This window comes from Protopterus annectens, chromosome 2.part1, assembly GCF_019279795.1.
Source record: "Protopterus annectens isolate FY-2018-M chromosome 2.part1, PAN1.0, whole genome shotgun sequence".
NCBI classification, from domain to species: Eukaryota; Metazoa; Chordata; order Ceratodontiformes; family Protopteridae; genus Protopterus; species Protopterus annectens.
In genome coordinates this window covers 1541774230-1541787159 of record NC_056729.1, presented here as the reverse complement: position 1 = coordinate 1541787159, position 12930 = coordinate 1541774230, and the positions used below count along the sequence as shown (strand labels likewise).

The 12930-nt window shown below is 37.5% G+C and overlaps 1 protein-coding gene across 1 annotated transcript in view; it reads right to left on the bottom strand.

Annotated features, from left to right (window-relative positions):
• MORN1 (MORN repeat containing 1) overlaps positions 1-12930 on the bottom strand; it is a 3597386-nt gene that overhangs the window by 1522318 nt on the left and 2062138 nt on the right. Inside the window, exon 11 of the mRNA XM_044063000.1 lies at positions 9561-9626. Within this exon, the coding sequence (XP_043918935.1) occupies positions 9561-9626 (66 nt within the window). The remainder of the gene's footprint in view (positions 1-9560; positions 9627-12930) is intronic.

The following is a 12930-nucleotide window of genomic DNA, read 5'->3' as shown; positions in this document are numbered from 1 at the left end:
TTCTGGGTTTTTTGCATAATAGTAACAATACATAATTTCTTTGTTATCCTCAATGGTCCACTATATCATCTTTATGGCTCTTTTTTGATCTATCCGTTTTTGTGGACTACTACTACCTTCTACAATAGAGGAATAGAGGGCCTTCTGTCAGGCTTTAGGGATGTGGAAGGAAATCAAGAAACCTCATCAAATAGCCACATAAACAAAAGCATGTCAAGCAGACTTCATAGAGAATACTGCCCAGCCCATATTCAAGTATTACAAGGTAAGAATTCTAAATATGGCAGAGCTGAGGTACAATGCCAACCATGGCACTGCTGTGTCACGCTTCAATAAAAAATGTGTAGTTTGTGATTATATGAGTGACATGGTATTAAACTGTTTCCCAGTTAGAGTATGTGGCACAATTTCTCTCTAAATGCATTATGTTTTCAAGTATAAACAACCAAGCACTCTTTGAACTCATTCACTAAAAAAAACCCAGTAGTAATGTAAGCACACATTTTAGACACCTAATCCTTTATTGCCATCTCAGCACTACCAAATGGAGCAACAGGCACCTAGCCCAGCATTTCCACCATTTCTGGCATAGGCTGACATTTATATTTCAAGTAGAGTAATTCTTTGGCAAACTTTAAAGCCAGTCTAGCTGACTAGATATGTGACTGTGGGTTATGTGGGGGGCATCTGCTTAATAGGGGATGCTTTTAGTTTCTCACCAGTGCTGGCAAAGTGGCTAAGCTTCTCAATAGTCACCCTGGTCATAAGCATAGTAAGAGCCTATGAACATCTAATAAAGCTGTGAAACAGAAAGGGGCTATCTATGGTATTCCAGATTAAAACGGAAGCATTTGTAAATAAAATTTGCATATATAAATTATATTTTTGCATCAAAATGTAAACTTAAAAGAGGAATAACAAACTGAGGGGTGTAGAACTATGATAAAATGCCCACACTTACGTACATTTTTATTTATTTTAGTTATTTTTGATTAGGTTAGTCCCATTAAGCCAGTTTTCCTGGGAGACCTGAAGGGGCATTTTTACTGATCAGGGAAAATTTGGCCAAGGCACAAGGAACCAAGGAACCTTCTTTACTATTTTCCTGTGGACTGGGTCAGAGGAAGATGCTAGGAAGCAGGCAATGAGGAAGACCAGGAGGAGTGAACAACTGGAGTACAGAGTTTGAATGAGCCTTTTTCTGACCACAGAAGTTGAAAAGATGGACTGTGTCTTATGAGCTAGGGTTGGTATTAGTGCTGTTGATACAGAAATAGTTTCTTCATTATCACTACATTTAACTGAATCACAAACTAGTCAAATTCAAGTGAACTCATTTAACATATTGTGATTTGGATAAAGCTACCCTCATACTATGCTTTCTGAGGATGAACCAAGTGATGCTACTGCATTTCCTTGAGCTGAAAGCATAGAAAATGGTTTTCCATAAAATACATCAGAAAAAACTTTCTACTTCTAGCTAGGAGACGGCAATAGCAGCTTCTGCTGCTCAGATAATGACTGCCAGTGATGTCCAGCATCCTGAGAGAACTGCCACACTTGCTTCATAGTCTAACAGCCTCAGGGCCCTTACAAGCCTACACAAGTTCGACAGTTCAGCTCGTGTTTCCAAGGGTGTCTGGATTAAGAAGACACTAAAATTAGCAACTATTGCCCCTATCCAAGAGGGACACGGGTGGAACCCTGGGGGTGAATTTCTGATTACCTATCCAATTGTTCAAATTACTCTTAAATAGGGCCAGCAAGGGGCTTTGTTTAACATGCACAGTTAGCTTTTTCCAAAGGTGAGGCAACCTCTGTGAGACAAATCTGTCTCTCCAGCAAGTTCTGTTGATGTCACATACCAGGTTAAGATCCTTTGAGTGAGTGACTCATGTACCATTAGACTTGAGAATGTGCAGCATTTCCATTAAAGCTGGGTCAGTGATTACTTTATATGCAAGGAACAGATCGTCTCTGAGCAGTCTGTATGACACAGAATAAAGTGACAATGATTTCATTCTGTCCACATAAGGCAGATATTGAAGACCCTGAATTTTCTTTGTAAGGAACCTTTGGGTTCTCTCCAATTGTTGCAGGTGTTTGGAAAATAATATACCAAAGGGAGGTGGAAGAAGTTATACTGCTATTTTGACTGAGGCAGATAATCATTTAGAATGGAGACTGAGTAAAAATGAAGACCTCTTGTTCATATTCTTCTAAAAATGACTGTGTCATTAACTGGTGTGTTATCTAGGACAATGTTATTCCTATGGAGACTCAAGTGAAATAAGTCATCTTTTAAAAGTTAGTTAAACTATAAACAGAATAAAAAAGAGAGTCTGAAAATGTTTGGCTGAATAAACTAGGTTTCATTTTTTACACTGTCCTTGGAGTTAAAAATTCTGGAATCATGGTATTCAGTTATGTAATTGTCTGAAAGCTTTGCATACAACTGTGAATGTGACTGTATATGGTGAATTTGCATGTACTACTGCATCTGTACTTAAAATGATATATAGAAAGATTTTGTTTGTTGTGGGTTTCTTTGATAAGCAAGCTCTGGTGACTTATATATACAGGATTACGATTATGTCACCGGTCATAACCGATTTATTATTATGTGTTCAAGACACGCATGCTAAGAAATTCACTTTGAGAGAGAGTCTCGAGAGTTGAATCTTTTCATCCATCTCGTGAACACATACTTTAGGCTATGATTGGAGACCCGATCATAATTGTTAGTAGCTTTATCTGTTCAATGTTCTACTAGTAACAGGAAAAAGAGAAAGAAAAATGTTACGTGTTTTGCCAGTTTTCAAAGCTGTAAAGCACTTAGCCACTTAGCAAGCACTGTCAGAAAGGCAGTGTAACACAGTCCCTTACATTTACACTCACCTTCCATCCCTCTAACTGTCCATATTTTTGCCTAATTTGTTCCTTCTTCTATTCCTCACAAAGTTCATGGTTTTCAGGTAATTCATGGAGGATTGAGGTCACTGAATTCTGACATATATTTTTGTTTCAGAGTTCGTATCCTTCAGAGAGAATGCAGGCAAGCACACATCCTGTTATTCTAGCTATCTTCTAAGTTTGTAAGAGGAAAGGATACCTTATCAGTATGGACAGCAAGCAGGCAGAGCCAATTGTTTTATTCTGCTACTGTCTTTGCTGGTCAGTACTTGCAGATTTTACTGTCTAGCCTGAGACCCAAACTGAATAATTTAAGCAGGGGGTGCTTAACATTTGTTAAGGCCAGGTATCATACCACTCTGGCGCTAAACTGATTTGCCTTTCTCTGTGTTGTAGAGTGTAATCACTGCATTCCATGTACTACATAACAAAAACATTTTCCCTGGTGTTTCTTTGGAAAGCAAGCTGTAGCTAATTACTATATAACAAAACATAGGATTTGTTGCAAATTCAGAAGAACATAAAATTTTGGTTATGCTTGAAAGGGTGTAGGATAAAATGTAGTTTTCATTTTTTTTTCAATACTCATACTGATAAGTACCTCTTCTACATCCTCCTGCATTACCATCAACTCAGGCAGATGGGATTCTGTTTAACATCTCATCCAAAGGACAACACACTAAGAGGAGTGCAACCCCCCCCCCCCCCATGCTGCCCTGCAGTAGCAGTACTGAAAAATTAACCCAAGCATGTGAGGGTTGGAATAAAACCCATAGTCCGCTGAACCACTGATTCTCCAAACTGACATTTTATCACACTTGACTAGACCGCATGCTGAATGAAAATCCTAAGGTTCAGAATTATTTTAAGATGCCGTTAATCTTCTTGTACTTGTCTATTCCTGTTTATGCAATATGGATGTCATCCGCAGAAATGGTTTAACATGGATCTCTGTATACGCAAGTAAACCATAAAGACTTCATGGCAAATGGTGATGTACAGCCTGTTTTGAAATCATGCTTAGGCTTAATGAGCACTACATGGATGTATATGGTAGTTATCTCCAAGAAGGAGGCAAAATTACTGTCAAAGGAGTTCTCCTCTGCATCTCCTTAGAAAAACATGTTCGTTTGCATGGATAAGTGATCAGAACAACAAAAATGCAATTTTGTTTACTTAGTTAAATTTATTGCACATAATCTTTAATAAAGGAAAGCAAAGTTCACTTAAATTCGTTACAATGATTCATTTTCTTTTCCTTCATGCTTGCCTACTCATCACATTTTGCTTTGGCTGCATAAGAGCTGTAAATGTTTCCAAGTCTGCTACTTGAACTGATCTTTGAAACTGCTTCAGTTTGTTTCATGCCATAACTCTATTAACCTTACTCTCACATATAGCTCACATAACTGGCTCTAGTTCTACAAACATTTTAAAGCCATTTGAGAATGTCACGAAAATCCTCCCAGATAAGACAAACAAAAATTAAGTTACTGCAATCTGCACTCCCTCACAACCTCATTGTGCCATTTACTTTCTATCGTGATGTCAGTAATGATAATCAATGAAAACCTTCTTTTTCCACTTCATACAGTTTTCCTTGCCCCCATGACAAATACAGAATTTGGTCTTTCTTTTTATGTCTCATATTTCACCAGAATGTGTGTCATTTCTTTCACAATGAGCTGGCATCCACAATCTGTCTGTTTTCATCTGCATGTTACTCTGTGTACAACGTAACCTAGTTTAGTTAGTTAATTTATCTTGAACATACTCAGAATGCACTATTCTTTCTCGACCCCAGGTACCTCATTAATTTTACTTCTATGGGCTCAACATTCCACAGCCACTTGCTCATACCTCTCAACCTGGAAACATCAAAAATCTGGACAGGGCCCATGAAAAATAGGTACAAATCTGTACGCTTATTAACATCTAATTTGCATACATAATTATGTAACCCCACCCACTCCAATGGAATTGTGGGATATCAACCTCCAAACGCAAACTGAAGAACAGACAACCAAAATATGGCACCAGAGTCCCCCTGCAGCCATCCCAATGTCCCATTACCTGGCTATTTCACCCCATTTACCATAAACATGAATGTGTGCATACTGCTTTACTTCTATAATGATTATTTGGATTTTATTTTTACATTTTACAGCACAACAATGCAGAAACACTAATAGACATCTGGTAAACAAAGCAATACTGTCTCACAATGAAAATAGGCTTGGCATTAAAACTTCTCTGCCCTTGAAACTCACATTCATTGAAACAGCACTGAAACCCACACCACATCCAAAGAAAATGCATCTGACCAGTGGTGGATAAAGATTACCTTTGGGCTGTTTTAAAATCATTGGCCCCTTGTGCACAAAACAAGAACCATATATGTTTTCTTTTCTTTCTTACACCTTCCTGACTTTATTAAATGATATTTCTTGTATAATACAACACACTTGTTAGACAGAGCGCATTTTAAATGTATTATTTTTCCAGTAGGCTGTACTGTAGGCAATGAAACAAAATGCATGAACCAATAATAACAAAACTGCCCAGTTCAGAACATTTCCATTATAAAAGTCTACTTCCACACCCACACTATAAATACAGCATCAAAAAGGAGGTGGGACTCTTCTGTATCATAGTGCTGTGTCTCTCACCAAACTGAAGAGTATGACTGATATTTGTAAACAGTGATGCAAATACTGTCAACATATATAACTAATAATATAAATAATGATTATAATGTTATATACAGAATGCATTGTAAACAGAGCAATGTTTAATTAAATCAAGTAAGTGTTTTGCCAAGCCTACCTGTTGTTTTAAGTCCAGATAGCTACCTGGCTGTGATAGTAAGAGCAGGTTTCTTTAATAAGTTATTGGATGCAAAATGTGAAGGCTGAGGAAAGCCCAATAAGAGAAAATATGCCCTTTGTGGAAAGTGACTGGGAGTCTAGAACTTGAGTTCTGGGAAACAGGATCAAATATGGTGATGAAAGACTATGGAGGAGAAGAAGATGGAAATCATTCCTGCCAGAGGAATCCAGAATGAGAGACTGAGAGAGAGAGAGAGATAGACAGAAACCAAAACACACTGCTCCCCAGCAATTAAGACTGAACCAAAGTTACTTGCTGTACATTTAATTAACCAAAAGATTCTGTTTTGATTGGAAAAATCTGTCTAATTTGCATCTGTATATAATAAAATGCAAAGCTGCACTAATCGTCCACAATATATATGTAACACACAACTATATACATATATTGTGTGTTGCTACACAGCCATTTCCCTACGGTACAACTGCACAAATGGACGTCTTACTTCAGAAGTTAAAAAATGCTAAAATACATAGCCTAGTTCACTTAAAAAAACTTCAAAAGTAAATGATAGAAGGCTTAAATATCATGAACAATTTTTTCAAATGTTATAAAAGTAAATCCATAAAGTTCACAAACGTGAATTATATCATAAACTATTCTTCAATACACTGGAACATGAACTGCAAGCAGCTGTAAGCTGCAAATCAACAGACTAGAAATGAAAACTTCTTAATATGTGTTTGATACAAGAGTTGGCAAATAAAATAATAGTATTAAAGTAATATGCTGTAACTATATTTTTGAATGTTGCATACCAGTTATATATCAGGAATAAAATCTGCAGCTTAAAGATTTTACTTGGTTTTGGAAACAATTAAGTTTGAAAGACACTTGAATATGGAATGCAGACCATCAGCTGTAAAAGAAACTATTAGATCTAAAGTGCAAATCTAATAAGTTCTTCATAAGTAATCTGCTGGTCAAATGTCTAAAAACCTAGCTTCATAAGAACAGCAGTAAAGAGAATAACAAACTTAATGGACATCAACAGAAATGGAATGTACACAACGCTCAATGCATGTAGTGACTTATAGTTTCATTAATGTTTACAAATACAACACTAAACGGCACATGTTTCTTTGTTTACAAGTGGTGGTGCAAGAAAGGACACAGACTTAAATTGTGGCAATGGAAGATATATCAATTCGATTACCTTATATTCCAGTCAAACTACTGGCCCTCGCTAGTTTTATTCTTTTTAAATAACGGTTCCCCTGCTACAGCGACATACATGCACAGAGCTTTGACTATGGTTATCTTTAGGCTATTATGTAGTCCTCCTTTCTCCATTCAAAAAGATTTTATTGATCTCATATAAGTTAATGAAAGCACAGCTGGACATGAACGAAGCAAACAGCATGCACAGACTCAGTCAGTACAAATGACATTAAATAAAAAAAACCTTCAAGAACCATACATGTTTTCTTTTCTTTCTTACACCTTCCTGACTTTATTAAATGATATTCCTTGTATAATACAACACACTTGTTAGACAGAGCGCATGTTAAATTTATTATTTTTCCAGTAGGCTGTACTGTAGGCAATGAAACAAAATGCATGAACCAATAATAACAAAACTGCCCAGTTCAGAACTAAGCACACTAGTCTAGAAGTGCACAGATTTGTTAGCAAGAGTGCTGCCGTTCAAATAAAAACACAGTTTACATACTCCTGAAGTACAGTTTCTCCTGCTTTAAGGCAAAAGCTGTTTTTTACCTGGAGGAGCCGAAGCCGAGCCATCCATGCATACTGCATAGCTGCAGACAGAGTCAAATGTTAAATAAGTAAAATGGGAAAACAAACCAGCCGTTAAACAAGGAAACCTGAGCCGGGGAACAAAGCTGACATCATCACGCACACTCTGTTGATGACGTCAGGAGAAAAAAAAAAAAGAAAAGAAAATCGGAAATTAAAGGGGCCATGCGGGAATTCATGGCCCCCCAATATTTTGCCCTCAAAACCGGTATTTACCTAGAAATTTGGTACGGTTGAGAGGTCTGCACTTGCTTCTTTTTCAGAATCTTTACCTCATTCAACAGGTTATGTTTCTCCTTCAACTCAGCATTCTCCATTTGCAGTTCCTCAGTAGTGTCTGCAGATGGGATTACAGCATCTACCATCTTCAAATCACACACCTCTCCCTCAAGAATATACTGAGGCAGCTGCATCCTGACTCTCGTAAACACACTTCCACAGGTCTATTTTACATCTTAAAAGACAGTTTTCATCATCACCACTGTTTCATGCATACCAGGAGATCCAGGCCTCTGCTAAACATTCATCATTCCAGTTTCCCTGTCTCCCAGTTCATTCTATTTCACCATCATCTTACTTTCTTCCCTTTTAGTTCTCCCAGGTTACATCATGCCAAATCACTGCATTCTAAGTCAATTTATGTACCTCTCTGCTACTTGAAACTGTTAATTAACATAACCCATACAGAGACCGAGGATTTCCAGATGTACCATGGTTTAGTCTTTAGTCTTCTTAATTTTGTAACTCCATTACGGTAGTGTTGTCACCTCACAGCAAGACGTTGTCCCGTTCGATTCTCAGCTAGAGCGTTTTCTGTGTGGAGGCATGCGTGAATGGGCGTGCCTTTGGTGAAGGTTGTGCGTCAGGGCTGGTAACTCGGCACGTAAAAATCCACTACCAAACATTAGCAGACTGGAGTTCCGCTGTGGCAACCCCTAACTGGGATAAGCCGAAAGACACAACAACATCAACAACATTAAATTCAACACATACACTACAAGTACCACGGTCTAGATCCAGACAGAAAAAGTATTGTAAATTAAAGTTTGCAGAAGCAATAAACCACAAGTATATTTCTTGACTTCTTCAGAGGTTGAGAACATAGCCTTTACAACTGAAATTATGAAGATTCATTGATAGTCAGTGAAATATCTAACATACAGCTGAAGTGATTGCTGTCCTAGAGAAAATGCTGAGAAGAACCGATAGAGATACATGCCAGTGGTGGTCTTATACAGAAAATGTCTTCAGAAAAAAATGGTTGGACCAATGTAGTTCAACTGGTAAGTAAACTGAAATGTTACAATTTACTGTGTGAAATTTTAAATCTGTTAGAAGGTAAGAACCAGTGGACTCACCCAGTACACCCATTACCCTACAGAAAATGTAAGTGCTAGTTTCTTGTTAACCATTAATTGAACTTCCACCAACTCCATTCTAATGCTGCTTTTAATATCTATCACCATACATTCTTAATTAAGTGAACTACATTTGATTTCAAGACTTACTTCCACGGTGGTGCAGTGTTATCATTGTTGCTTCACAGCAAAAGGTTCTCCCGTTCGATTCTCGGCTTGAGTTGGGAGTGCCTTCTGTGTGGAGTCTGCATGTCTTCCACACGGTCGACTGGGCGGTCGAAAGACATGCGTTGAATGGCCGTGCCTTCGTTGAAGGTTGGGCGTCGGGCTGGCAACTCGACACAAGAAAAAAAACAACTGCCAATCATTAGTGGATCGGAGTTCCGCTGTGGCAAACCCTAACCGGGAAAAGCTGAAAGACAAACAACAACAACAACATTTGATTTCAAGACTTACAAAAATGCAGCTACATCCATCTTAACTTTAAATGCATTTTTGATATTCTGTTTTAAGAGTTATTTGTCCTCCAGGATTATAGGTTTATTATAATGTTCTGAAGAGAAACATTAAACTATCTTTTACACATGATAAATAACTGCCAAACTGACAAGTAATTTGTTAAGATCAGACTCAAACTGTTACCTGGGAAGGACTCCACCAATCTTGCAGCACTGCTTTCATCTGGCTGGAGGAACGCATGTTGTTTTCCTAAAAAAAGAAAATAAAGGTCACAGAAAAAATAAAAAAGTTGGAGGAACGCATGTTGTTTTCCTAAAAAAAGAAAATAAAGGTCACAGAAAAAATAAAAATGTATGTGCATTTTTTCTGTATTTGGGAGTACAGTGAGGAAGGAAGGAAGCAGCACCTTTATTTGTATAATCTCTGTTTTAAACAGTCTCAGAGTAAATTATCTGTTCAGTGATCATTTACAGGATTATAATGCACAATTGTTCAAATTATTGTCAGACAGCATGTTTTATTTCTTTTGTCACCTGGGTCAATAACACTAGGCAAGACACATTTTCAGGTGGGACCCAAGATGGTATTCATAGTGTGTACAGGACAGATGGCCTGAAAACCTGGAAAAACTGTCCTATTCTTTTAAAGGACTGCCATGGGATCTTTTGCATCCACTCTGCCACAGGGAGATGGGATCTCAGTTTAACATCTCATCCAAAAGATGAAAGGTTACTCAAAAGGGAATCCCACACTACACCTGGCAGTAGCAACCTTAGAGTTATTTTCATTAACTATAAGGCTACATATGGCTTCCTGTTTGGGGAAGGGGTTTCCATCTACAAAAAAAAACATTTTTATAGTTTGTGTGAATGCCATTTTGAAAAGTTCTAACATTCACATAGTTATAATTCCACAACTAACCTAGATCCTACATTTATTTTTATTTATTTATTTGCATTTGTTTACCAGGAGTCTCCAACTGGCAAAAAAATCCCATTTTCAGTAGTGGCCTGGGGAGAAAAGCTCCAAGATCAGAAAGATTTGTATATGAAGATAGAACATTTCTGGACTTAAGAGATTAATTTCCAAGAGAGACATAGTTGTGATGTCTTCACTTTTGAAATAGATATAAAAAACATAAAGGGACATATAAATTCACATTGATGTCATTGAATGTAACAAAAGTATACATTTTTAAAACAGTCTAATTTATAGTCATACATTGTATAATGTTTTAGTCAGATATAGTAGGTTCGTTTCACTTAAGAGATTTAAATTAGGACTGGAAGATATGCTAGGAAATAAAAGTACGTTGCAGTGGGGAAGGGGATGTGCAGAGAGGAGGGGTGTAGCACATGTGAAGCTGGAGAAGAACAGAATGATGAGGAGAGGCTAGAGAGATTACAGAGACAGCAGAGGCTAACATACAAGTTTGTTAAGAGGAGGAAAGAGAAAACACTATAGTTCAGTTTGTTTGGTAGGGAAAAAGTGTTTAGTTAGAGGAGGAATAGCAAGATAGATATGAGGAAAGGACAGAAGGTAATGAGGCTGGAGTAAGGGACAGAGGAGTAGTTAGTCTGGGGTATGGCAGGAACAGAGCCAGGACTTTATTAAGTGGTTCTTGACTAGCATTTTGAAGTCTGAAGGGCTTTCTATCCATTTGACTTGTATGGGTACTGAGTTCCATAGTTTGGCAACATAGTTAGAGTAAAGATAATCTCCAGTCATGTTTTGATATTTAAAGATACAGATTATTTGTACTAGAGCGTAGGTTCCTGATTGGTATATACTTTTGCAGGATAGATTTTAGAGCTGGGCAGCTGTGTGCTTTGGAAATTAAGGTATGGGCATCAGCAGCTGAGTGATGTTGAAGTGAACAGGGAGTTCAAGCCATTTTAGTTGCTTAAGTGCTAAGCAGTGATGAGAATAAGAGGGGTGGTAAGCAGCAAAGCATACAACTTTGTTGTAACAGTCTGAACGTTTTTTTTTTTTTTGGTTTGTGTTTATGCTTGTGAAAATGACAGAAACATAAAGAAGTGTTTGGAGAAGGTATGCTGTTGTTAGTGATCTTCTAGCTTTGCTTTTGAGGTATGGTGCAGCTCTGTAAAACAAAACAGTGGCGCATTGAAAACAAAACTAGCATGAACAGCAGTAAAGTTCTCTTCCACTAAAGCTCACAGTTCCTTCAAAATACACTGAAACTCACACGTCCTTGATTCACAATTCCTTGAAAATGCAATGAAATTCAATTCCTTGAAAATGAAATGAAACAAATGCATTGACACTCAAATCCTTGAAAATGCACTGAAACACATATTCTTTGAGCAGTCTAGAAGTTGGTGTATAAGATTCAGGCTCTTGTCTCCTGTAACCAAGGTATAGCGTTTGAGCCTGAGCAAATTAACTAACTTGCCATCGCTAACAAGGACATTTTACACACACACACACACACACACACACACACACACACACACACACACACACACACACACACACACACACACACACACACACACTTCCTTACCTATCACGCATGTTCATCTCATATATTCCATGGACAGAAGAAGCAGCAGGAATGTACAGTGTTGGTCAAATTAATAGAAATATTGACAAATAATGGAAATTTCTTAGTTTCTTTAGTGATTTTTAGTCTGGCTTTTTCAGAAATTCACAAAAATATTTTAGTTGGTAGGTAAAAAACTTTCTTACACTGTAAAGGACAACAACAAGGAAAAGAAAAGGCAAACACTACTAAAAACTCCTGTTGTCCACCACGGCAGTAAAACTTGATAACAAAATCAAAACTTTAATAAAAAAAGAATATAACATAAAACAAGCAGTCCTCAATCTTCCGATAAGCGCTTTCGGCAAATATGCCTTCCTCAGATCGTAAAAAAGGACTGTTCAGCTTTTGTATTTATAAGGCATCACAGCCATTCATCTGTGACACGCCCTTGTTGCAAAAAAAAGTAATAGCAGCCAGCAACAAGTAGACTGTGGAAAATGATAAAGTTTATTAAGACTTCATTTGATAGACCGGTTTCGGCCTGGGTTTAACCTGGCCTTCTTCAGTGTAATGAAAAGACACAAGGATGAATGTAAAAAAGACTTAAGACTGTCGAATGAAGTCTTAATAAACTTTATCATTTTCCACAGTCTACTTGTTGCTGGTTATTATTACTTTTTATGCTACTTGTATTTGCCGTGCAACTTCCTGCGTGCAGGGGAACTTTATTTCGACGCCCTTGTTGCAAACCAAAAGGAGGCCAGCTAGCAAAGAGGTATAATTTCCTTCATTATAATTAAAGGTGCAGTACTTCTTTTTACTATGAGATTGTATATGAGAAAACTAGTAGCTATGTATGTGAATACATTATATGAATGAAGCAACATTCAGGTAAGCTTGCTGATCGTATTCCTTCTATTCCTAAGCGCAGGCTTTAATGGCACAATGGTATTCAAGCCTGGTAATCTGTTTGCTCTTAAATTAATTATCCAGCATGTTTCCCTTAACTCTGTGCGATTATGAACATTGCCTCCTCTTGTGGTCTGA